Here is a 27,456-nt window from a genome sequence, read left to right on the forward strand (position 1 = left end):
CCAAGCATTATTACACCCAAATGGACTCTATCTTTCAATCTGTCCTCACACCTCCCCATTTAGGTGCATGTTATGAGAATTTGGAACATTTTTTCATCTTTTTGAGTGGCGAAAATGAAATCATATACCTATAATATCCAATGTGCAATACAATTTAGTGATTGATGGTCTATTTACGTCCTCTCAAGTTTTCATCTCCCCCAGGTCCAATGACAGCTCATTCAGGAGATCATTGTTGACTGTCGTGTCTAATTGAATCCAGTTCACTGGCAGCATGCATTGGCAATGACAGTCTTGCACTGATTATTTACAAACCTTCCTGTAAGCATCAAGTTTCATCTTTGCTGATCTTGAGGGGTACAGTTTTAGTCATCTTGATCATCCTGTGCTAGCTTCAGCAATGAAAGGACATGGAAACTAGTGCATTCAGGAAAAACAACAGTGATGTTCTGAAACATTACTGACATTACGAAAGAGATCCTGGCAGTCTTGAAACATGAAGGTGAATAAGGGTCTGAAGAAGGGTCTCGACCTGAAAGGTCACCCATTCCTTCCCTCCAGAGACGCTGCCTGTCCCGCTGAGTTCCTCCAGCTTTTTGTGTCTATATTCAAGGTGAATAAATCGCCCCGTCCTGACCAAATGTATTCTGTGGGAATACCATGGAGGAAATCGCTGGGGCCCTGACAGAACCTTTTGTATCTTCATTAGCCATGGATGATGAGATACCTGAAGATTGGAGGGTGCTTTCATTTAAGAAAGGCTGAAAGGATAAACCAGGGAATGCCAAGCTTGTGAGCCTTACATTAGTGGTAGGAAAGTTACTGGAGGGGGTCTCTGTGAGATAAAATCTGTCTTAATTTGGAAAGGTAAGGACTGAAAGGGATAGTGAGCATGGTTTTGTGTAGTGTAAGAAAATAACTGCAGATGCTGGTACAAATTGAAGGTATTTATTCACAAAATGCTGGAGTAACTCAGCAGGTCAGGCAGCATCTCGGGAGAGAAGGAATGGGTGACGTTTCGGGTCGAGACCCTTCTTCAACTGGGGTCCCCCTTCCCAGTTCTCCCTCTATCTTCCTGGCTCCACCGATATCCTTCCTTTGTCCCGCCCACCTGACATCAGTCTGAAGAAGGATCTCGACCCGAAACGTCACCCATTCCTTCTCTCCCGGGATGCTGCCTGACCTGCTGAGTTACTCCAGCATTTTGTGAATAAAAGGCTTTGTGCAGAGTAAATTGTGTTGTTTAAAGAGATGACCAAGAGAACTGAGAAAAGCAGGGCAGTAGATGTTGCCTCTATGAACTTTAGCAAGGACTTTGTAATGTTATTAGAAGGGCAATAGATATCCCATCTCTTTAGGTCCTCTCCGGAAGTGTAAAACCCCTGTCCCACTTAGGCGATTTTTTAGGCGGCTACAGGCGACTAGGCTGTCACCAAATGGTTACCGGGGTGTCACCTGTATGGTCGTGAGTAGTCTCCAAAGAGTCCTAGCGTCTTGCTGGTTGCCGTTGGATTTTCAGAATGTTGAAACATTTTCAGCGACAGTGGGGTTAGACAATAGACAATAGGTGCAGGAGTAGGCCATTCGGCCCTTCGAGCCAGCACCACATATTTAAGCCAATGAGCGGAGCTTGACGTCTCCTGACGTAGGTGAGGTCGTAGGTTGTCGCCGGGTGATGTAGGTTGTCGCCGGTGCTGACTTCAGTGTATTCCATTGGCGACTACCTACGTCAACCTATGTCAACCGGCGACAGGTACCGCCGTCAAAACCGGAGGCCAAAATGACGTGAATTGTCTTCAGTTGTCCTCAGTTGTCGCCGACAGGGTCGTAGCTTGTCTCAGCTTGTCGCGGGTGGACGCAGGTTGACTTTGGTTGTCGAAGGTTGTCGCCTGTGTGGTCGTAAGTTGTCGTAGGCGCGGTCGTAGGTGGAAGTCCTACTCGCGACGATTGGATCGCCGGTTGTCGGTAGCTTGCCGTAGCTTGACATCGACTAGGTGGTAGGTTGTTGTAGCTTGTCGTAGACATTGTCGTAGGGGGGTCCATTCGCCGGTTTTGCGGCGACCTGCTACGACTATGACAGTCGCTGGCAGTCCCCTACAAAATCGCCTAAGTGGGACCGGCCCTTAACAGTTCCCCAAATGCTTATTGATGGAGCAGACCTTGGAACAGAGTTTTGTTTTCTGAAGCAAAATAATTGCATTGGTTCCACTCAATTTCAAATTTCAAAGTGATTTTATTCTTTCTTTTTAAAAGCTGTCTCTTCATTTACTTGTGAAACGTGACAATGGAGAAGGAGGAAATAGGCTGTATATAGAAACTTATCTAGTGGATCAGTTGTTAAGGTGTCCATCGTGATCCATGATTGTAAGATATCAGATTCAATTCCTTGACTATGCTTTTACTTTCACAGCAACACAAGAATAGTTTAATAAAAAATGATTATGGTCCATAACCTTTATCTCTTAACATTTAGTCATATGATCAGCTAATAATAGAGCTGTTGATAGAATTTTGAATGTCATAAGCATACGCAATAGATCTAAGAAAGATTAAAATCAGTGAGTTTGTTGTTTTGAGCAATGCAGGTTAAAAAGTTGCCTGTTGGTTGCAAACAGACAATGTGGATCAGTGTATCTGAAAGAAAACCAATTACACTTCGTACTTCCCTGGGAGAACAGTGTGAAGTAGATATATGACTCCTGCATGTAACTCGGTAGGATCTGTCAGACTGTCTTAAACAGTCTGCGTTCAATATTCTGAATGCAGAAAGGATAGCACAATTGGCCTCAGGACACTAAACTGGGTGAAGGTATTCCTATCCAAATTATGATTCAATAACCTGGGCTATGAATGAATCCAGGATATTAGGGTTACCATAGCCTTTGCCTATCAACATCTCCTAAATAAACATACAAAAACCTTGCTGAATGTTGGGTTGAATGTTGTCTCACAAACAACTGTGTGAAAATTGGTCAAATAACAGAGAATTGTCTTAGTTCGCACAATATTCATTAACATTTACATCATTCAAATGTTCATTTGACTGTGATTTTTGCCTTACCAAATCTCATCAATTGTTGTATTTCCCTTGAGTGCCTGGAGGAGATATGCAGTTCCCTTGGACGTTATCTTGTTTTTATTCAACCTATGAAGAATTCACCAATTAATTAGTAATTTACCTCTCAACTACCTCTCTGGCAACTCATTCCATATACCCACCACCCTCTGAGTGGAAAAAGTTGCCATTCGGTTCATATTAAGTCTTTTCCCTCACACTTTAAACCTACATCTTCTGGTAGGTTCCCCAACTCTGGGTAAATAACTTTGTGCATTCATCCTATCTATTCCCCTGACAATCTTATACACCTCTATAGATCACTCTCCTGCCCTCCAAGGAATAAAGTTCTAGCTTACCTGTACCCTTTCTATAGCTGGTACAGTGAAAAACTTTTGTTGCGTGCTTACCAATCAGCAGAAAGGCAATACATGATTACAATGGATCCATTCACAGTATAAGAGTGTGGCATGATTGTCATATGAGTTTGTAGATCTGCTTCTGTGGCTAGCACGCAAATAGAACAGTAAAGGTGTTTTCTTGTTTGATGGTCTCAGACCCTACACAACATAGTGCTTCCAAGATGGCGTCCTGGATGGGCGCCCTGGATGGGCACCATCTTGGAAGCACTATTTTGTGTCGGGTCTGAGACCATCAAACAAGAAAACACCTTTACTGTTCTATTTGAGTTACATTTGCACTTGAAGACAGGTTAGGAACAAATGAACCCGATAACTCATTAGCCTGTGAGGAAGATGCTATGAGGTTGCAGGGTGACTTGGACAGGTTGTGTGAGTGGGCGGATGCATGGAAATGCAGTTTAATGTGGATAAGTGTGAGGTTATCCACTTTGGTGGTAAGAATAGGAAGGCAGAGTATTATGTGAATGGTGTCAAGTTAGGAACAGGGTACGTGCAACGAGATCTGGGTGTCCTAGTGCATCAGTCACTGAAAGGAAGCATGCAGGTACAGCAGGCAGTGAAGAAAGCCAATGGAATGTTGGCCTTCATAACAAGAGGAGTTGAGTATAGGAGCAAAAAGGTCCTTCTGCAGTTGTACAGGGCCCTAGTGAGACCGCACCTGGAGTACTGTGTGCAGTTTTGGTCTCCAAATTTGAGGAAGGATATTCTTGCTATTGAGGGCGTGCAGCGTAGGTTTACTAGGTTAATTCCCGGAATGGCGGGACTGTCATATGTTGAAAGACTGGAGCGACTAGGCTTGTATACACTGGAATTTAGAAGGAGGAGAGGGGATCTTATCGAAACGTATAAGATTATTAAGGGGTTGGACACGTTAGAGGCAGGAAACATGTTCCCAATGTTGGGGGACTCCAGATCAAGGGACCACAGTTTAAGAATAAGTGGTAGGCCATTTAGAACTGAGATGAGGAAAAACTTTTTCAGTCAGAGAGTTGTGAATCTGTGGAATTCTCTGCCTCAGAAGGCTGTGGAGGCCAATTCTCTGAATGCATTCAAGAGAGAGCTAGATAGAGCTCTTAAGGATAGCGGAGTCAGGGGGTACGGGGAGAAGGCAGGAAAGGGGTACTGATTGAGAATGATCAGCCATGATCACATTGAATGGCGGTGCTGGCTCGAAGGGCCAAATGGCCTCCTCCTGCACCTATTGTCTATTGTCTATTGTCTATAGCCTAGCGAAAAAAAAACCAAATTCTTCCTATGTTTCTTTATGGTGGTCCACATAAATTGATTTATGTTAGAATATCACTTTTTGGTATCATTGCAGTGACATGGAAAGATTGCAAGTGGCCATTCACAGTGGGGGCGCGAATAAAATATTACCATAACTTTTCCAAAGAGCAGTTCACTTTCAGCATTTCGCCAAAGGATTCGGCTGCTTCATCATCCAAATCATTAATTGTCAACCTGCAAGAAGAAAGTCACAAGACTGTAAAATCCAAAACATCACTTCCTGATGTCTGGGTTTAAATTTTTTTTTTTTTAGATTTAGAGATACAGCGCAGAAACAGTCCCTTCGGCCCACCGGTTCCGCGCCGCCCAGCGATCCCCGCACATTAACACTATCCTACACCCACTAGGGACAATTTTTACATTTTCCCAGCCAATTAACCTACAAACCTGTACGTCTTTGGAGTGTGGGAGGAAACCGAAAATCTCGGAGAAGACCCACGCAGGTCACGGGGAGAACGAACAAACTCCATACAGACAGCACCCATGGTCAGGATCGAACCTGAATCATTCGATCTGCTGAGTCATTCAACCTGCTGCATTCGCTGAAAGGCAGCAACTCTACCGGTGCGCCACCGTGCCGCTTTGTTGGGTTTAAAGACGCCCATAGCTAAACTGCTTTGGAAGTGATATACAATGAAGATTTATTATATACAATGATATATTATATATTGCATGATGTAGATGCAAAATTAATACAAGGGATGTGCAGGGAGGAACTGCAGATGTATTTTACATACAAGGGATTTTGTAAAATTAATCATGTCTGGTTATAATATACATAACATTAAACAGAGTGGCAGTCCTTTCATGCCTTTAAGCCTGCTTTCCAATTAATGTCTGACTCTCTTCCTTATCTCCGCATTCCAAGGTGATTCTTCTGCATTCCAAAAATCTATTAATCTTGACATTGAAAATACTACGTGACTGAGCATCCAAAACCCTCTATTATAAAGGGCTCAAATGATACATGGTTTTCCAAATGAATGACCTCCTTGTAAACTCAGTCCTACGAGTCTCAACTCTTATCCTGAGACTATGCGCCCAAGACTGAGACTATGAGACCCTGAGACTATGCCCCAAAGTTATATTTAAGGCAGACATAGATTGATTCTTGATTAGTACGGGTGTCAGGGGTTATGGGGAGAAGGCGGGAGAATGGGGTTAGGAGGATGAGATAGATCAGCCATAATTGAATGGCGGAGTCGACTTGATGGGCTGAATGGCCTAATTCTACTTCTATCACTTATGATCTTTTGATCGACACTCCAGCCATGGGAAACAACTTTCCAATATCCACCCTGCGAAGCCGTCTTTGCATTTCAAGTTTTATCCTCTAGAGAATATAATCCCTTTAATTTTGAACTTTCTGCACAGGACAGCCACCAATCCCAGGAATGCCCTGTATTGGTATTACCATCTCTGAGGCAATTCAGAGTTTTCATCAAGTCAAATATGCCATTAAATTGATTCAACTTCATTATGCATCACCTTTGACAAAGTGAGCGTGAGTATTTAGTAAAAAGAATACTGTAAATGTATATATACCTTAATTTAACTCTTCTAAATTTTTGGGGAAAAAAAGTCAAATAAACTCCCCAAAACTAAATTCATATAAATGATAAATTCTGGTCATTTACTTTATGAGCATTTGATTTGATTAATTTCAGAGTGAATGACTGGATAGCTAATTTTTTCCTTTAGTAGCGTCTAAAAATGTTCTCGGTTTTCAACCGTCCCTGTGAATTCCAGTTTTTACCAGAGTATCTTCAGTGAGTTGTTCTTGCAGAGTGCCTTGGCCAAGAGTTGGCCACCCTTTGATGAGATCAGATTTGCAGCAAGGCTAGGAAAATATGGAAACAAATGGCAGATTTTCATTTGCACTGTTCTCAAGGCATAACTACGATGTAAACAGATCTTAGAATTCAGTGAAAATAGCCAAGATAAACAATAAACTGCATCCACATAGCACCTTCATCACAGTAAAATATCCCAATGTGTTTTAAAAGAGCATGAACAAGTACGATTTGACACCATTTAAAAAAAAAAGATTATTATTACAGGTGACTAAATAGTTAATCAATGGGATAGGTTTTAAGGAAGGAAAATTAAGTGGAGAGGTTTAGGAAGGGGATTCCAGAAAAAGGATCAATGTAGATGAAGGCACAACCTAGATTGTTGGAGGAATCAAAGATGGTGATGTGCAAGGAACCAAAATTGGGTTAAATGGATGGGGAGGGACTTGAGGGATTCAGCCTCAGAGGACTTGAAAGCAGATGGAGATTAAGACACAAGCTTTGCTTGAACCAGAGTGAATGCACTCAGTGAGCAGATTCCGAATGTGTGAACAGTCCAGATGGTCAGAATTCTAGATGGTAGAATTTTTAAAGCATTCAAGTTTCTGGAAGGTGAAGATGGGAAGTCGGGAAGCAGAGCATTGGAATGGCATCATGGAATGACATTCAGCACGGAAATGTTTCCTTCAGCCCAATTCGTCCATGACGACCAAGATGCCCCATCAAAGATAGTCCAATTTGTCTACATTTGATCCATATCCCTTTAAGCCTTTCCTTTAATCACCACCCTCGCGGCGACTGTTTATAACAAGTTTCATTTAAATTGGTCTCATATTTTTTAAGTTACAGACATTTTAAAGTTCAAAAATCTCATTTCTAAACACATTTTTCCAAGGGCTACTGTGCATATGACGTCACCATAGGGCACACACGGACTCTCTCTTCACTCGCACAAACAAGATGGACGCTGTTAGCGGAGCCGCCCGCCCGCAATCAGGGGCTCCCCGCTCCTCTCTCCCCTCGCTTCTCTCTTCTCTCCCCTCGCTTCTCTCTTCTCTCCCCTCTACCCTCTCCTCTCTCCTCTCTCCTCTCTCCCCTCTCCTCTCTCCCCTCTCCCCCACAACCGCCGCGAGTAATCCCAGCTTGGCTAGGCCACAGCCGCCACCACGCTGCCCGTCTCCAGTAGTCCAGCGCGCCCTCCTCCTCCCTGTACGCTCGGTAAGTACCTTTCGCCGCCAACGGCTCCACGGAGAGTGGGCGTGGGGGGCGAGGGGGTGGAGGGGAGGATAGGGGTACGAGAGGGGTGAGGGTGGGGGGAGGAGAGAGTGGGGAGGCGGCGGGTGGGGGAGGAGAGAGGGGGGCTGGTGTGGAGGGGGGGTTGGGGGAGAGTAAGAGTGTGGGGGAGGAGGAGGGTGGGAGGAGGAGAGAGTGGGGGTGGGGGTGGGAGGGAGAGGGGTTGGTGGTGGGGGAAGAGAGAGTGGGGGAAAGGGGGGTGGTGGGGAAAGGGGGGGTGGGGGAGAGTAAGAGTGGGTCTGGAGGGGAGAGAATGGGGGGTGGGGGGAGGAGAGAGTGGGGGTAAAGGGGGTGGTGGGGAAAGGTGGGTGGGGGAGAGTGAGTGGCGGTGGGGGAGGAGAGAATGGGGGGGTGGGGGGAGGAGAGAGTGGGGAAAAGGGGGGGTCGTGGGGAAAGGGGAGGTGGGGGAGAGTGAGAGTGGGGGTGGGGAAGGAGAGCGTGGGCTCCTCAGTCACACCCTCTCCCCTTCCCTGCCCCCCCCCCCTACGAGGAATGGGCCCTTTGTCTAGTATATTACTAAAACTCTCATCTTGTATGTTTACGAGTACCCGATATACAGCCAAAACGGTACAAGATAGCGCAATAATTTTTGGCCCACCTTACTCACCATTGGCCTGCGGTTAAAATGGTTGTTATATTTTAAAAGTTATTAATTTCTTTAACATTAAAAAATCACTTTTTAAACTTAAATACATTTGATTGGCTCTACTACCTCCCCCCACGTGGGGCCTAGCGCATCCTGATTGGCTACCTCTGTGTTCGACGTCACAATGGGAACCGCTCGGAGGGTGGCGGGACCCGCCGAGGTGATGGGAGTGGTGGCCAATGTGGGGGGGGGGGGGGGGTGAGGAGAGCTCTCCTGCTGCTGGCTGCCATGATGGCAGCACAGTGGCCAGGGTGAGTGGCTCTCTCTCCCCTTTCCTCTCCCACCTTGCCCGGCCCCGGAAGTTTTAAGGGGGGTTGGAGGGGGGATGGAGTGGGTGAGTGTCGTCAGTTGGGGGAGGGTTGCCGAGCCCGCAGGAGAGGTTTGCACGGAGGGTTGATGGGCCCGCAGGAGAGATTTGGACCCAATGGGTCCACGCCCGTCTAGTAAATATTATTATTATACCTACTTCAATTATCTCGAAGGTGCCAATTATAGTAGGGATTGCAATATCAAGTCCGATAAGCTCAACTCTGGCAGCTCGTTCTAAATACCCACCATCATGAGTTAAAAGGTTTCCCAAGTTCCTATTAAATCTTTCCCCTCTCACCTTAACCCTATGTTCATGATTCCCCTACTCTGTGTAAAAGATTCCATTCACCTTATCTATTCTCCTTGTGATTTTATACATCTCAATAAGATCACTCCTTGATCTCATGCACACCAAGGAATAAAGTTCTAGCTTGCCCAACCTCTCCTTGCCCAAGGTCAGGCCCTTGATTCATGGCAACTTCCTCATAAATCTTCTCTGCACTCTTTCGGTGTTGCGTACTTAAGGATATTACGTAATATAGCTGCTGAGAATTCAGTGGAATTAGGGTGAATAAGAGGCCATCCTTTCATGGATAAATTAATCTTTTTGCGACAAACTCCTACCATTTTAACCTATGAAGATATTAATTTAGATGTAGTATGGTAGTGTACTCATTATCAAAGCATTATCCAGGAGATAAGATTTTAAATGTTCTCTTTTAAAGGAGAATTTAAATTCAGCTTTAAACCAACATAAGACATCACATGCAAAATGAGGAACCTGTGGATTGTGAAATCTAAACATTATTTAAAATAGCATTGAGAAAGGAAACCCATGATGCCTTCCCAATGTAACCTCTATGCAACTTTACCGCACACAAGAAATAGAAGCACGAATAACCCATTTGACCCCTCAAGACCATTTCCCCATTTAATTAAGATCATGGCTAATAGCTACTTAATATCACAAAATCGATTGATTGATCTTAGCTTGGACATGTGCAGCAGCTGTATCTTCATTGTCATCCAGGGCAGAAAATTCCAAAGGGTTCCCACCAAAGATACTAGAAGAACAAGATAGACCACTCAACCCTAAAAACCATAGTACGTCATGACGCCATTTTAGTAGGCAGAAAGTTGCAGAAACATTTAAAAAGAAAAATGACAAAAATCTGTGAATGGATAGATAAGATATATTCTGCATTTTAATGGTATCATCACACATACTGTTCCCCCAAAACACTGATTACACTGCGAGAGGCATAACGGATGGCAGTTTTGACTACGAAAAATGGCTCCTTTGCGTACTACACTTCAGTATAGGCGATTTCAACATAGTTGTCCGTCTCGTTCCTCTAGTATCTTTGGTCCCCACCTTCTGGCTAAAGAGATTTCATCTCGACTCAGTCCTGAAGAGCCTTATTTTGAGAACATGACCCCTGACCCCCCCCCCCCCCTCCACCCCCACACCCCTGGTAAGAAAAGAATCAACTCATCGATCGATTGAATGAATCAATTCCTGCAGTTCGGACGCTTCATGAGATTTCTCACTCTTCTGAACTTCAGAGAGCGCCAGCATAGACTGGTTAACCCTTCATTATAGGCCCTCTCCTATCAAATGCCATCTATATACTAAAACATTCGTTTGTTTGTTTATTTGTGATTGAACTACAGCCAAAACGGTACACGATAGCTTGACAATTTTAGGCCCACCTTACTCACCGTTGTCATTTTAATGATAAAGCAAGTCGTTTTATTGAAATCGGTGTTATATTTTTTAAACGATTCACATTTTAAGATTTAAATCTATCTCCTAGGGAGGGAGGGAGGAGGGAGGGAGGTGGGGTGGAGAAGGAGAGAGGTGGGTGGACAAGGGGGGGTTGAGGAGGAAAGGGAAGTGGGGGGAAGGGTGGGGGGAGAGGGGAGGGGGAGGGGTGGGGAAGGAGGGGGGTAGGAGAGGGTGCTGCACCAATGCAGGAGAGGTTTGGGCCCCACGGGTCCATTTGGTCCAGTATAATAATAAATTTAATCACCTCATCTCCTTCAGACTGTGGTGATCTATTAACGCTTCTGCAAATTCTTCAGCCCCTTTGTCTCCTATTTGATTTCCCCAGAACCTGTTGATCATTAAACACAAGTTATTTTGGTCAATTGCTTGAGATTTAGAAACAGCAAGTAAAATTGAAAGTAAGTGATTTTCTTTTGAATAATGTAATTAAGCTTTGCAATACCATTGGTATTCATGGTTATATTTCTAAAACATCTTTCATATCTTAAATTTCCTCAAATGACCGATTTACCCGTTGGCCGGAGGCCTTCCCGTTGTCCAACACCTCCGCCGCCTCTTGTGCCCAGGCCCTGGCCCTCCATTGGGTGGCCCGTTTTGGTGTTCCGTCCGTCATTACCACCGACCGGGGGTCCCAGTTCACCTGGATATTCTTGCTATTGAGGGCGTGCAGCGTAGGTTTACTAGGTTAATTCACAGAATGGCGGGACTGTCATATGTTGAAAGACTGGAGCGACTAGGCTTGTATACATTGGAATTTAGAAGGATGAGAGGAGATCTTATCGAAACGTATAAGATTATTAAGGGGTTGGATACGTTAGAGGCAGGAAACATGTTCCCAATGTTGGGGGGGGGGGGTCCAGAACCAGGGGCCACAGTTTAAGAATAAGGGGTAGGCCATTTGGAACAGAGATGATGAAAAGCCTTTTCAGTCAGACAGTTGTGAATCTGTGGAATTCTCTGCCTCAGAAGGCAGTGGAGGCCAATTCTCTGAATGCATTCAAGAGAGAGCTAGATAGAGCTCTTAAGGATAGCGGAGTCAGGGGGTATGGGGAGAAGGCAGGAACGGGGTACCGATTGAGAATGATCATCCATGATCACATTGAATGGCGGTGCTGGCTCGAAGAGCCGAATGGCCTACTCCTGCACCTATTGTCTATTGTCTATTAAGAATGACCCTTATCTGTGTACTATGGACGGCTTGATTGTATTCATGTATCATCGTTTCTTTGACCTGATAGCGCACAAACAAAAGGTTTTCACTGTACCTCGGTATACGTGACAAGAATAAACTAAACTGAATAAAGAGCAGTCAAATACACCTACCGGCAATGATCAAAACAATCAAACTCGTGGTGCTGAGGATAAAGGTTTCCGTGGACATTCACATTGCTCTTATTGCTCCGTATTTAAGAGATATTAATATTTTGGAAGCAAATTGGATGAGATTAATACCAAAAATGGGAAGATTGGTTTATGAGGGAGGTTGGGCAGGCTGGAGTTTCTCAGGGATATAGTTGAGTGAGAGGGGATTTATTTCACTTTAGAAATACAGCGCAGAAACAGGCCCTTCGGTTCACCGAGTCCGCACCTCCAGGATCCTCGCACATTAACACTACCCTAAACCCACTAGGGACATTTCTACATTTATACCAAGCCATTTAACGTACAAACATGCACGTCTTCGGAGTGTGGGAGGAAACTCAAGATCTCGGAGAAAACCCAAGCAGGTCACGGGGAGAACGTGCAAACTCCATACAGCCTAGCAGCCGTAGTCAGGATTGAAACTGGGTCTCAGGCGCTGTAAGGCAGTAGCTCTAACGCTGCGCCACCGTGCCGCCCATTGATTTGATTCAAACATGTCAAGGATCTTGACTGAATGGATGCGGAGAGGATGATTCCTCTCGTGGGTCAATCTAGAAAATATGCCATTGGCTATTTAAGACGTTGATCAGACAATATTCTTTTCTCTGAGGATCATGAGCATTTGGAAATTTCGTTCTCAAAGTGCAATGGAAGAGTTTATAAGTATTTCTAAAACAGGAATAACCTCATTGAATGGCAGTACAGGCTCTAGTTGTCAAGGCACCTACTCCTGCTCTTAATTTGTACATTTTTCCAATAGTGTTAAGAGATCATGTAGATCCAGAGGTCCCGAAAGTGTCTCAAGTTTAATATCGTACTGGTTCTGTCATTAATGTTCACTTCTAGTAAGTAAATAAAAATGCTCTGGACTGGTATCTTCCTTTGCCCAGAGTACAATTATGAGCTGCAGGTTGAAAGTTTAACACTCGCCTTCCTAGTGGGAACCCCCATCTCCTTTCGGGAGTAGTTATTAACAGCCTCCGAAGTTTACTACACCACATAGAAACAATACACCTCTGGCAATCTCGGCTGATATTCCATTGCAGACTGACAAATACAGCACAATCACGGGTGCTTTTGCTCAGATAGAAAAAGCACTTACTGGACAACTTCTATGTTCCCTTTGAGAGGGATGTTGAAAATCCTTGATGTTGCTTGCAAGCCCAGCAGTTAGATCTCCATAGTCCTCTTGGGTAAGTCACTTCTCCCTATATCATGTCAATATCTACCGTCACGTAACATTAACCTGATTATCTCTCAGTGCCAACCCTGAAGGAACCAGTACCATCACCAGGAAAAGGAGAAGAAAATGTTCCTTTTGTGTACTCCACAACTGAATGGGGAGTGTCAAGGCATACCAAAAAGAAACACCAGTTGATTTGTTTATAAATCGTAAACATTCAAGCTCCTGCTCTTAAGTTTAATAAGCCTGGACAGTGACCAACTGAGATCTTTTATATTCAAAGCTTTAATTGTTTGCCTTTCACAGACTTCTGATGGGTAAAACATGATAATGTCAATAGCTTAAAACCACAGGAAAATGATGTTAGACATTCACTGCCATAATAGCAACCACCTCAGAACAAAATATAAAGCTCCTCCAACCTGTAGGATTCAATAGGTTTGAAGTGCCTTGGTATTGTTCGAGGAGCCTTTAGTTAGCGTAAATTACACCTCCCGCATTCCTACGTTCAACTCACCCAACTTCCTGCATAGTTTCGCTTTTTTTAATCGCTTTAGCCAGATATGTTCCTCCTTTATGGGTAATCATATTTTTTCCGATTCTGTTTAAACGAAATAGGTTTGATTAGTTTTATAGTTGTTTGAAAGTGTTTTCTGAAGGAGAACATTCAGCTCCGACTCACCTCAAATTAACGAGACTCGGACAAACTTCGACCAGATTGGCAACATCCCTCGCACCAATGTCACTGATGTAATTTTGGTAAAGTCTGAAATGGATTTGGCATAATTAAACTTGACCATGGAAATCTGTGTCATATTAACACTAAGAGGCAGTTTTAGGTGAGGTAAACCATTTAGCCAATCCAAGTTGAAGCCGTCTAGAAGCCTCTATAGTTCTATTCTTACCTCCAGTTTTTGCAACATCCATTGTTTCTTAACTGATTCAAAGGCTTTCAGAATCTGGTGGCCCTAGAGTCTACCACTAGTTTCAGTATTCTTGTACCAGTGAATTAGTGGACTTCTTTGATTGGACATCTTAGTACGGATGTCAGGGGTTATGGGGAGAAGGCAGGAGAATGGGGTTAAGAGGGAAAGATGGATCAGCCATGACTGAAAGGTGGAGTAGACTAGATGGGCTGAATGGCCTAATTCTGCTCCTATCATATGAGCTTATGAACTTATGAACCAGTGCTTTCAAAGAACCATCTGATTCATCTTACCCCCTATAGTGCAATTGTTTAAGTAGTTCACCGCAAATTCCAACTCTTCTGTTCACATTAGTGTGTAAATACGCACAATGCAGCACAGCAAAACACAGTCTAGCATATTGTTTTAAAACACTGCACATACCCTCCAATTACATAATGTGTTTTTAAAAGGGAATTCAATAGTGATCCTAACCAGAATACCCTCTTGAAATTTATAATTCAATTTGTTCTATCACCTTATCATGTAGTGTGTTTGAGATCATAACAACTCAAGATATAACAACAAAAGCAACCTCTATTTATGTAGTGCCTTTAACATAGAAACATAGAAAAATAGGTGCGGGAGGAGGCCATTCGGCCCCGAGCCAGCACCGCCATTCATTGTGATCATGGCTGATCGTCCACAATCAATAACCCGTGCCTGCCTTCCCCCCATATCCCTTGACTCCACTAGCCCCTAGAGCTCTATCTAACTCTCTCTTAAATCCATCCGGTGATTTGGCTTCCACTGCCCTCTGTGTCAGAGAATTCCACAAATTCACAACTCTCTGGGTGAAAAAGTTCCTTCTCACCTCAGTTTTAAATGGCCTCCCCTTTATTCTAAGACTGTGGCCCCTGGTTCTGGACTCGCCCAAAATTGGGGACATTTTTCCTGCATCTACCTTGTCCAGTCCTTTTATAATTTTATATGTTTCTATAAGATCCCCTCTCATCCTTCTAAACTCCAGTGAATACAAGCCTAGTCTTTTCAATCTTTCCTCATATGACAGTCCCGCCATCCCAGGGATCAATCTTGTGAACCTACGCTGCACTGCCATACTTTAATATAGTAAATTGTCCCCGGTTGCTTCAAACAAGCATTATCAAATACATTCCTTTTGAACCATATGAGGAGAAATCAGGGTGGATGTTCAAATTCTTGGTTTGAGAAATTGGGGTTAAGGAGCATTATGAAGGGCAAAAGAAAGGTGGAAAGATTTAAGGAGGTTATTCAAGAAGTTAGGGGCCGTGCTTTTGAAGTCATGGCCATCAGTGGGGGCACACAAAAGTCCAGAACATAAGGAGACACAGGTATCTCAGAAAGCTGTAGGATCGAAGGAGAACACAGCCAGAGAAGCATCGGACCACAGCATGATTTGAGAATAAGTGTGAGATGTTTTAAATCATGGAATTGATTCTCTGATTACGAACCTTGGTCAGCAAGCACTGGGGTGAAGGACAAATAGGATTTGGTTTGTGTTAAGACAATTATTGAACAACTTGACAGGTGAATACTTTCCTCCAAATACTACACCCAATTATTCTATAATGGAATATTGGCCTTCATAACAAGAGGAGTTGAGTATAGGAGCAAAGAGGTCCTTCGGCAGTTGTACAGGGCCCTGGTGAGACCGCACCTGGAATACTGTGTGCAGTTTTGGTCTCCAAATTTGAGGAAGGATATTCTTGCTATTGAGGGCGTGCAGCGTAGGTTTACCGGGTTAATTCCCGGAATGGCGGGACTGTCATATGTTGAAAGACTGGAGCGACTAGGCTTGTATACACTGGAATTTAGAAGGATGAGTGGGGATCTTATCGAAACGTATAAGATTATTAAGGGGTTGGACACGTTAGAGGCAGGAAACATGTTCCCAATGTTGGGGGAGTCCAGGCCATTTAGAACGGAGATGAGGAAAAACCTTTTCAGTCAGAGAGTTGTGAATCTGTGGAATTCTCTGCCTCAGAAGGCAGTGGAGGCCAATTCTCTGAATGCATTCAAGAGAAAGCTAGCTAGAGCAGTTAAGGATAGCGGAGTCAGGGGGTATGGGGAGAAGGCAGGAACAGGGTACTGATTGAGAATGATCAGCCATGATCACATTGAATGGCGGTGCTGGCTCAAAGGGCCGAATGGCCTACTCCTGCACCTATTGTCGATTGTCTGTTACTATTTCGCTTGGACAACGTACAACCCAGCGTTATGAATATTGATTTCTCTAACTTCAAGTAATCCTTGCATCCCCCGTCTCTGTCCCTCCCCTACCCTAGTCGTCGTACTAGTTTTACTGTCGTCCTGTTGAGTTCCTCTGTCTGACTACTCATTGTCATCTCACAGGCAACAATGGCCCATTGTGTGCTCTACATTTCCTTGATTATCATTGTTTCTTGCATATCTTCCATTCATTTAGAAACGTAGAACATAGAAAATAGGTGCAGGAGGAGGCCATTCGGCCCTTCGAGCCAGCACCGTCATTCATTGTGATCATGGCTGATCGTCCACAATCAGTAACCTGTGCCCAATTCTCCCCATATGCCGATTCCACAAGCCCCCAGAGCTCTATCTAACTCTCTTTTAAATTCACCCAGTGATTTGGCCTCCACTGCCCTCTGTGGCAGAGAATTCCACAAATTCACAACTCTCTGGGTGAAAAAGTTCCTTCTCCTGAATACTGTGCATTAGTACGTACACATTCCGTGTTTTGTCACCTTGTCGTGGTGGAGAAGCCTGTGTGGCCCTGAGATCCTGAGAGCGATGCTGTCCGGAGCTATGCTCATGGTAGGATTACCCATGGCAGTAAGGTCGAGGGGGAGGTCCCTGACAAAGAGCAATCCAATCAAGACCTCAACGGTGAAACAGGCAGAGGATGATGGCTGACTTTAGTGGAGCGTCACAATGGCTGGGAAGGTGGATGAAGGCTGCAGTGGGCAGGTGCTATAGATGGGAAGGTAAACGCTCCCGCCCCCACGAGTCTTTGGCATATGAGGCTCATCAGCCTGGGAAAGCAGTCCATTTAGGAGAGTGAAAGCTCTGATGTAAAACCTCCACTGCCTTGTGGCCATATCCAGTCTTGGAAAAGGCTCCAGGAGTAAACCACAAGAAAAATCCGGAGTCGGAGTCCCTAAGGGAGTTCGTCGTTGTCTCCAACCACGTTCTGGCATCTCCTGCGATGGCACTGGTGTCAAACTGTAACGGCTCTGCTGTTCCTTTGGATCGATCAGCGACGTGGAGTGGGGGGATGTGCTGCATGGGCAACAGCCTGCCCTTCATATCACATCGCCCAAGCTTGCATCCGACCACACATCGACGCTGTTCTAGCCGTGGTTTGGAGCAAGCAACCAACAACCAGGATGCATCATCCATGGTCAGCCATGACCGAGGGGGGGCTTAACTAACTAACACATTCCAGCACTGATCAAAGTTAATAACTATTAATCAAATACCAAAAGTACTGTTAACATTATCTTTCCATTTGATTTGCATTTCTCCATAAAATGGGCAAATGTGAGATTTATATCCTGACAATGAATCATCCTGGCCCTACAAGAAGCAGCAAAAAATAGTGCTGGAGGAACCCAGCAGGTCATGCTGCCTAACACACTGAGCTCCTCCAACTCTTTTGCTCAAGATTCCAGCATCTCTTGCGTCTCCTGTAAGAAAGAGCTTGCAATTATATAACTTCACAACATCAGCACAGGAGATAGTCATAGAATCATGCAGGACATAAACATGCCCTGCAGCCCAACCTCTCCCTGTCAAAGACAAAAACAATCTGAGCTTGTCCCATAAAACCCTAAAGCCATACAATTTTGCACTTGTCTAAATGCATTTTGAATGTAATTGTACCTACATCTATCAGTTCCACTGGCAGCTTATTCCACCACCCTCAGTGTGAAAAAATTACTGCTCAGACCCCTCTTAAATTGTACCCATCTTACCTTAAACCTATGCCCTCTAGTTTTAGAATCCTCTACCCTACAAATAAACACTATGACTATCTACCCCTTCTGTGCCTATGCCTATAATTTAATCACATCCTTCCTATTGTGTGATGAACCGAACTCCATGTGGTCAAACCAATATCTTGGACAATTGTAACATGATTTATACTGAAAGCCGCAGCCGTTGAAGACAAGCATGTCATTTGACTCTTTCACCACCCTGACTGCTTAGATCACCACTTTTCAGACTCCTATGTTCTTGTATCCTAGGTCTCTCTGCTCAACAACACTCCTCTGCCATTCATTATGTTTGCCCTGGTCCAGATATAACATCCCAAAGTATATCAATTTGCCCTAGTCTGAGTTAAATTCTAGCTGCTATTTCCTTGACTAATCCAGTTGAGCAGTAATCTGTTGTACCTTTGACAACCTTCTTCATTGTCTACTCCACCACCAATTCTTGTGTTATCCGCAAACATACGAATCATGCCACCTTCATTCTTATCGATGTTATTCATATATATGACAAACAACAGGGGATGCAGCACCAATTATTGGCCATAAGCCTCCATTGTGAAAAGCATCCTTTCACTACCACACAGTCAGTTTTGTATCCAATTGACCAGTTCACCCTAGATCCCATGTGTTCTGACCTTCGGGACCAACTTACTGAGCAGGACCTTGTCAAAAGCCTTTACTAAAGTCCACACAGGCAAAGTCTACTGCCCTGATGTCAATCTTCTTGGTAATTTCTTCAATAGTCATTGTCAGAGTGATAGAGCGATACAGTGTGGAAACAGATCCTTCGGCCCAACTTGCCCACACCGGCCAACATGTCCCAGCTACACTAGTCCCAACTGCCTGCGTTTGGTCCACATCCCTCCAAACCTGTCCTATCTATGTACCTGTCTAACTGTTTCTTAACTCTACAATAAACAATCAAATCACCAATAACTTAACTTAACAATAAAACTCAATCAAATTCTAAGACATTATTTTCCAAGCACAAAGTCGCATTGACTACCCATAATCGGTAAAATCAAAACACAGAAGAAATGCAATCAAGCTTTAAAAAAGTATGAAAAGTACCGCATTAGACCAAATAGAAACAGGTACACTCACCCAAGTGTTCTGATTTTCTGATACTTTTTGAGTTCTTCCACCAAGATATGTACACCATGATCTGTGATTTGGTTCACACTCAACCTATATTGTTTTAAAAAAAGATGTAAGAAACATTAAATGGTGAAATTTTATTTCAGATATAGAAATATAGATTTGGTCAATAGATTAAAGAAGAGCATTTTGATGCATTGGGCAGGGTCATGCTGGGTAGTACCCATTTGGTTTCATATATCCTGACCTTGGATAAGGTGGGAACATGTTGGAAGTCAGATGTACATTCTCACTCTTTCATAGGTTTCACTGTAGGGTTCTGGAAGGTTCCATAAACTGAGCAGAGGGTCCTGGCTTACTCCAAATCTGGCCCCTCAGCTTTATACCAGTCAATGGTGATGCGTCCAATATATTCCCATTCACTTGGAAGAGGCCACTAATATGCATTTAAAAAACTGAATTCTTATGTGTTTCTTAGTTAACGGTAGTCTAATGCATTTTTTAATTGCTTTGACATTCTGTTTAATCATTACTAATTCTTTTTAACTCTTTCCAAAGGACCACCAGAGAGATATGAACACTCTGGGAAAGCTAGAAACAAAGAATTGCAGATGCTGGTTTACAACAACAAAAAAGACAAAGTGCTGGAGTAACAGCGGATCAGATCGAATCTCTGGAGAACAAGGATTGATGATGTTTTGGGTTGGGATCCTTCGTCAGATCTCCAGTCTTGGGAAGAGTCCCAACCCAAGTTCTCCAGAGATGTTGCCTAACCCGTTGAGTTACTCCAGCGCAATGGAAAAACTGTCAGACTGCACGAGCTTTCACAAGGCTGTCAGCCACACAGGAGCAAGGCTTTCAATTGCATGCCTAAGACCTAGTTATTTTATGGAATGGTTGAAGTGAGAAAACCTTAAGGTCATTTGGGGCAATATGGCTGCAAACGATCTGAGATAATTCTCAGTTCAGTTTAGTTTATTGTCACGCTTATGGAGGTACAGTGAAAACCTTTTATCAAGACATACAAGATTACAGTCAAGCCATTTACAGTGAACAGATACATGATAATGCAATAACGTTTGGTGCAAGGTAAAGCCAGCAAAGTCAGATCAAGGATATTCCGAAGGTCACCAAAGAGATAGACAGTAGTTCAGCACTGCTCTCTGATTATGGTAGGATGATTCAGTTGCCTGATAACAGCTGGGCATAAACTGTCCCTGAATCTGGAGGTGTGTGTTTTCACACTTCTATACGTTTTGTCTGATGGGAGAGCGGAGAAGAGGGAGTGATCAGGGTGCAACTCGCCCTTGATTATGCTGCCGGCCTTAGCAAGGCAGCGTGAGGTTTAAATGGAGTCAATAGAAGACTCCATCCAATCTAATTTGACAGAAAACCACTTCAGGAGGTTAGACCAGGTTGGGGAAGCAGGCAGATAACATTCCAAATAACATTTCATGCGGAAAAGTGTGAAACAATGTGTTGTTGGAAGGAAAAGGGGAGATAAGAATCTAATGGTATAATTTTTAAAAAGGTACAATAATAAAAATATAAAGCATATGGAAAAATCAAACTTCTCTGGGAAAATATGGCCAGAGGTGGGGTCCCGTTGTAGGTGACGGAAATGTTGGCGGATGATTTGTTGGATCCGCTGGCTGGTGGGGTGGAAGGTGAGAACGAGGGGGATTCTGTCCTTGTTCGAGTGTTTAGGGATAATTCTACCACAGAGCTGGCACTGACATGTTGCACTGAATAGCTTACCTCTGAGTGGTGTCATTCATGAGTAAATAATTGGTTCATAAGTTATAGGAGCAAAATTAGGCCATTCAGCCCAAAAGTCTACTCTGCCATTCAATCATGGCTGATCTATCTTTCCCTCTAAACCCCATTGTCCTGCCTTCCCCCCATAACCCCTTACACCCCAGCGGTATGAACATTGACTTCTCTAACTTTAGATAGTTCCTCTGTCCCTCTCTTCCCCTCCCCCTTCCCAGTTCTCCCTCTATCTTCCTGTCTCCACCTATATCCTTCCTTTGTCCCGCCCCCCTGACATCAGTCTGAAGAAGGGTCTCGACCCGAAACGTCACCCATTCCTTCTCTCCTGAGGTGCTGCCTGACCTGCTGAGTTACTCCAGCATTTTGTGAATAAATACCTTCGATTTGTACCAGCATCTGCAGTTATTTTCTTACACAGTCAATACAGTGGGATAATTTTACTGATCAAAGTTGTCCCGTGGGATTGGATCAATGGACTTTGTATTCATGGACCAGAGTTCTAACAAGTACATCAAGGTTCACACCTAAAAGGTCAAACCTAAATCTGATGGAAATGCTGAATTTTACTTTCCTGTGTAACAATAACAGAGTTAGATATAGCTCTTAGGGCTATAAGAAAATAACTGCAGATGCTGGTACAAATCGATTTATTCACAAAATGCTGGAGTAACTCAGCAGCTCAGGCAGCATCTCGGGAGAGAAGGAATGGGTGACGTTTCGGGTCGAGACCCTTCTTCACACTGAATAGCTCTTAGGGCTAACAGAATCAAGGGATATGGGGTGAAAGCAGGAACAGGGTACTGATTTTAGATGATCGGCCATGATCACATTGAATGGCGGTGCTGACTCGAAGGGCTGAATGGCCTACTTCTGCACTTATTTTCTATGTTTCTAATACTGCAGTCAATAGACAATAGACAATAGGTGCAGGAGGAGGCCATTCGGCCCTTCAAGCCCTTCAAGCCGGCACCGCCATTCAATGTGATCATGGCTGATCATTCTCAATCAGTACTCCGTTTCTGCCTTCTCAGTCCAATTAGGAGAACCGTGATTCGATTTTATAAGGGCAGATAAGGGCAATATCTGGCAGCAGTACTTACCTGAGGACTGTCAGCTGACTGAAACAGGAGGTCAGTTGCTCCACACCATAATCATTGATGTTGTTATTGTCCAGCTCCAGGGCCAGTGGTTTCAGGATGTGCCTCAAGATGAATACAAGAGCACTACAGTCCACAGAAGAAACATTGCAAAAATTGAGCTTTATGTAGTCAGCACTGATATATTTGGCTGCCACTTTGGCTGCCGCTTGATTCTGCATTTCGAATATGTAACGAATCAACCATATGAAACGTGGTAGCACGTGCACTCGCTGCCAACCATCTTCCAGCTTCAGTCGAGGAAGACCTTTCAAATGCGTTTTCATGCTGCTGAACAGGTAGGATGTTAGCACTGCCTGCTTTTTCTTAATGACTAACGGGGATGCAAGGCTTTGCATCAGATTGATATTACTGTCGGACAACAAGCCACAAAGGAAGAGCAAGATAAACTGCAGAGATTCGCGGAATGACTTGATGACATTTGTGGAGGATCCCCTCTTCAGGCTCAAGAAGACCACAACCAATTTATTAATTATACTAGATGAGGATCTTGGTGCATTACCATCGTTAAATGACTCCAGGAACTCCTGCGGACTGATTTCGTCATCCAGGAGTAGTGAAAATGCGGCAAAAAAACATTGAATAGTTACGTGAATATATTCATACGTTGTTTGGTTCCCACGTCCATTATATTGACCTATGGTTTTAATGAAACCGAACTGTAAGTCCTCTTCACATATGTTAGCTGCTTCAATTTTCTCCTGGCTGAGCACCAAGTCATTATTTTCAGTGCCCTTTAAGGCTAATTTACCGATCCGCAAGAGAGCTTCTTTCCTTCTCCTGAACACGTTTAGCTGGCTTCTGTCATTGCTCCTGTGCAGATTGTCCTGGGAATTATGGTTAAGGAAAACCTCAACCATAACCAGGTAGATATCAGTCAGTGTAATTGAATTTGACAAAGAGTGGGAGCTGCTTGTGAACTGAAGGTGCTCGTAGCATTTAAATATAATCCAGCACAACAATGGCACTGAACATAGACTGCACAGGTGAGGGTTGGCCTCCAGATGGGTCAGAATTAAAGTTTGATCAGCCTTGTTTTTGAAAGACTTTTTCAAATAACCCTGCCAATGTTCCTTCGAAAAACCCTTCAATATCACTCTCTTTCTCACCATCCTTAATGGTAAGTCTGTGCCTGTTCTCGCTGTCAATAGTTTGATGGATCCCTTTAACAACTTTCCTCTGAGAAGGTTCAACAACAGGGCTACAGGGTGTGTGGGCTCGAAGGGCGATGAGATGTCGGGGATATCATTAAGGTCCACGTTCATTTCATCAAACCCGTCCAGTGTGAAGAGAACGGTGGCTGGATGTTGTCGGATGTAACTGAATATCTCATCAGCGTCTTTATCAGGGTGACAGTTGTACTTGAACAGAAGATCTCGCAGAGAGATTTTGTCTTCCTTGAAGCTGCTGAATAATCTGCATCTAAACTTGAAGAAGAACTTGATATCAGCACAGAGCTCTCCCTTTGCCCACAGGTTCTGAAGTCTCTGGAGGAGAATGGTCTTTCCCATTCCAGCATCACCCGTTACAAACACAGTTTCAACATCTTTGTTTATGATTTCAATGTCACTGAACAAATCCTCCAAGTGGGTGATGGTCCCTTTGGTTTCATTGACCGCGTTGATTAACTCCATAATAGTCTCAGTGTAAATGTCATCAAACAGAATATCCTCCTTCCGGGTGTAGGATGAAGTGAACCTGGTATCTTGTTGCACTGCACTTCGGAGCTTCTCAATGTACTGACAGACTGAAAGACATACATTGAATGACATGCACATGCAGAAAGGTTTATTTTTGTCATTAATTTCAATTGTCTTGAGCTTACATATCTGTATACTCATTGTAATCCAAAGTACTGTATAATCATTATTTTAGTGCAGTAAAATAATGTTTTGGCATAGATTTCAAACGTTAATTGTTCCAAGTATCATCTGGCTACTAATGGTAATATGACCATCTAAAGTAGAGCAGGTTATAGGGTTATCCAATAACTCAGGTGCCTGGAGCCTCTTGAATCCCGTTGCACTTAGATGCAAATGTAATGGTGATTTAATTATGAAATAAATAAATAAATAAATAAATTGAATACATAAATAAATTAATAAATGAATAAACAAACACAGACAGACAGACAGACAGACAGACAGACAGACAGACAGACAGACAGACAGACAGACAGACAGACAGACAGACAGACAGATAGACAGATAGATAGATAGATAGATAGATAGATAGATAGATAGATAGATAGATAGATAGATAGATAGATAGATAGATAGATAGATAGATAGATAGATAGATAGATAGATAGATAGATAGATAGATAGATAAATAAATAAACAAATAGATAAATAAATAAATAAATAAACAGATAGATGGACAGATAAATAAATAAATAAATAGATAGATAAATAAATAAATAGATAGATAAATAAATAACTAAATAATAAATAAATAAATAGATAAATAAATAAATAGATAAATAAATAGATAGATAAATAAATAAATAAATAAATAGATAAATGGATACATAAAGGGTGGTCCCTGTCTGAAATAAGCTACCCGAAGAAGTTACAAAAGTGGATATAATTACAACTTTTAAAAGATGTTTGGACAAATGTATGGATCGGGAGGATTTAGAGGGCAATGAGCTAAATGTGAGCCCAGTATGACGACTTTGTCGGCTAGGTCAATTTCGGCCAAAGGTCCTGTTTCCGTGCTGTTCCACGAGTCTATAATGAAATACTGAACATCAAACAGTGATATAAGCAACCATACATATACATTCATTGTTGGGAAAGATGATTGGCAAATAATTATCAATATGTTCTGTTTTCTAATAATTAAAGGATAAATATGGTGTAATGAAATAAACTTTTCAAGTACCAATTAATTGGTACTTGGCCACTGCACCTCTAGAGACTTTAGAATTTAGACTTTAGAGATACAAGTTGGAAACAGGCCCTTGGGCTCACTGAGTCTTCGCCGACCAGCGATCCCCCTCGTACACTAGCACACTAGGGACAATTTTACCAAAGCCAATTAACCTACAAATCTGTACACCTTTGGAGCAGTTTCAAATACTTGGGAGTCCGCATCGCAGAGGATCTGACGTGGGCAACGCACATTGCCGCACTGGTGGGTAAGGCTAAGCAGCGCCTTTACCACCTTAGACAACTGAGGAAATTCAGAGTGTCGCTGAGGATCCTTCATTGCTTCTACTCTGGGGCTGTAGAGAGCATCCTGTCCGGCAACATTACAGTCTGGTTTGGGATCAGCTCTGCCCAGGACAGGATGGCCCTGCAGAGAGTAGTGCGTTCGGCAGAACGCACCATGGGAACTACACTCGTCCCCCTGCAGGACCTATACATCAGGAGGTGCAGATCCAGAGCAAGCAAGATCATGAGGGACCCCTGCCACCCCAGTAACGGACTGTTCCAGATGCTACGGTCAGGCAAACGCCTCCGCTGTCACGCTGTGAAAACGGAGAGGATGAGACGGAGCTTCTTCCCACAGGCCATCAGGACTGTCAACTTTGATAACCCCAGAGACTAAATTTTTGTCGACACTTTTTGTGCTATGTTTAGTAACTTATTAACTTTATTTATATGCTGTAACTGTAATTATTTTTGTGCACAACCCGCAGGCATTGCCACTTTCATTTCACTGCACATCGAGTATGTGTATGTGACAAATAAATTTGACTTGACTTGACTTGACTTGAGTGTGGGAGGAAAACGGAGCACCTGGAGGAAGCCCACACGGTCACTGGAAGAACGCACAAACTCCGTACAGACTGCACCCGTAGTCAGGATCGAACTTGAGTTTCTGGTGCTCTGAGGCAATGTGCCACTGTGCCGCCTCTCACAATGCCCCCCGGGACAATATTGGTGGAAATGCTATTCTATTTCACTGGATTAAACAGAGTATAAATAACGGCACCACATAGCCTAGACTTGATCTATAATCTTATGAATGCACCAGATTGAACAAAAGGCAATTTAACTTAAGTGCCCAAGATAATCAAAGTATTTGACAGCACTGGATTCATCCAGTGGAGAAATTTGAAACAAGGCAACGATGAGAGGGAAAGGGAGACTAGAAGTATCTCTACCTCTAGTTTCCCTCTCCCCTGATACTCAGTCTGAAGACAGGTCTCAACCCGAAACGGCACCTATTCCTGTTCTTCAGAGATGCTGCCTGACCCGCTGAGTTACTCCAGCATTTTAGGGTGTCTATCTTCACAATATTCCAAACGTGGCCTGACCAGTGCCTTATAAAGCCTTAGCTTTTCATCTTGACTTTTACATTTCAGTCCTCTCGAAATTAATGTTAACATTGCTCTTGCCTTCCTTACTACTTCCTTACTACCAACTCAATATGTAAAGACACCAATCATGGCACGGCTGTGCAGCAGTAGAGTTGCTGCCTGACAGCGTCAGAGACCCGGGTTCGATCCTGACCATGGGTGCTGTCTGTACGGAGTTTGTACGTTCTCCCCCTGACCTGTGTAGGTTTTCTCCAAGATCTTCGCTTTCTTCCCACACTCCAAAGTAGCACAGGTTTGTAGGTTAATTGGCTTGGTATATATGTAAATTGTCCCTAGTGTGTGTAGGATAGTGTTAATGTGCGAGGATTGCTGGTTGGCGCAGAGTCAATGGGCTGAAGGGCCTGTTTCCGTGCTGTATCCTGAAACTAAACTAAATGTACAGATCTTTCCAAAATAGCTGTCTTTAATTATAATTAATTTTAACTTGTAACAAAAATGAAATGTGTAGCTATAGCGTAACACTGGAATGGCCTGGAAGGAAATGCTTCTGTACAGAAGACAATTACCCCTTTAATTTTACTGTTTACCGTGAGGATTTTAGGGTTTTCACAATGCAGTGTTGATATCCACCTCATGCTATAACATGATGGACTAATGACATTTCAGCTCTGGTAACAATCTGAACATTCACATATTGGAATGGCTTAAGGCAACTAAGGTATGCAGTAACTGCTGCATTAATTAGCAGCCCAGGAACATTTGATTAACATCGCAGCCAAATGCGTTAAGAACTCACTTACCTGTATCTGTAATCAGTACTGGTTCTCTCAGCAAGTGTTCTGGTGGGCTGTAATCAATTTCTTCCAACCAAGGGTGAACATCTGAGTAAATTCCTTTGGCAGAGTAAAGAATAAATACAAAGTACTCTGCACAATCTTCTCCTTTCGCCATTGTGATATCCAATATTTTACGCACCTAAAGTACACATGAAACAAAAAACAAACGCACCCACATTTAATTTCTTTTCCATGTCTAAGCAGCATCCAGCAAATGGAAATTTTAGCCCCAACAAGAACGGTTTGCTTGAGGGTATAAGTC

The 27,456-nt window shown here is 43.3% G+C and overlaps 2 protein-coding genes across 5 annotated transcripts in view; one reads left to right on the forward strand and one right to left on the reverse strand.

The window, feature by feature from the left end:
* LOC144602431 (E3 ubiquitin-protein ligase znrf2-like) overlaps nucleotides 1-27,456 on the forward strand; it is a 464,175-nt gene that overhangs the window by 194,507 nt on the left and 242,212 nt on the right. The gene's annotated exons all lie outside the window — the stretch shown is intronic.
* LOC144602403 (nucleotide-binding oligomerization domain-containing protein 1-like) overlaps nucleotides 1-27,456 on the reverse strand; it is a 41,893-nt gene that overhangs the window by 3,399 nt on the left and 11,038 nt on the right. The window contains exons 3-11 of one of the 4 annotated variants that reach the window (XM_078415488.1): nucleotides 27,159-27,333; nucleotides 22,032-23,835; nucleotides 19,165-19,248; nucleotides 13,822-13,905; nucleotides 13,657-13,740; nucleotides 10,839-10,922; nucleotides 6,521-6,604; nucleotides 4,855-4,938; nucleotides 3,062-3,145 (exon numbers count right to left, since the gene is read on the reverse strand). In XM_078415488.1, the coding sequence (XP_078271614.1) occupies nucleotides 3,062-3,145; nucleotides 4,855-4,938; nucleotides 6,521-6,604; nucleotides 10,839-10,922; nucleotides 13,657-13,740; nucleotides 13,822-13,905; nucleotides 19,165-19,248; nucleotides 22,032-23,835; nucleotides 27,159-27,333 (2,567 nt within the window). Of the gene's footprint in view, nucleotides 1-3,061; nucleotides 3,146-4,854; nucleotides 4,939-6,401; nucleotides 6,605-8,202; nucleotides 9,870-10,838; nucleotides 10,923-11,105; nucleotides 11,248-13,656; nucleotides 13,741-13,821; nucleotides 13,906-19,164; nucleotides 19,249-22,031; nucleotides 23,836-27,158; nucleotides 27,334-27,456 lie in introns of those variants that run through there. The other 3 variants (XR_013548443.1, XM_078415507.1, XM_078415498.1) reach the window with 3 other exon arrangements.

Source organism: Rhinoraja longicauda, chromosome 2, assembly GCF_053455715.1.
Source record: "Rhinoraja longicauda isolate Sanriku21f chromosome 2, sRhiLon1.1, whole genome shotgun sequence".
In the NCBI taxonomy this organism is placed as follows: Eukaryota; Metazoa; Chordata; class Chondrichthyes; order Rajiformes; family Arhynchobatidae; genus Rhinoraja; species Rhinoraja longicauda.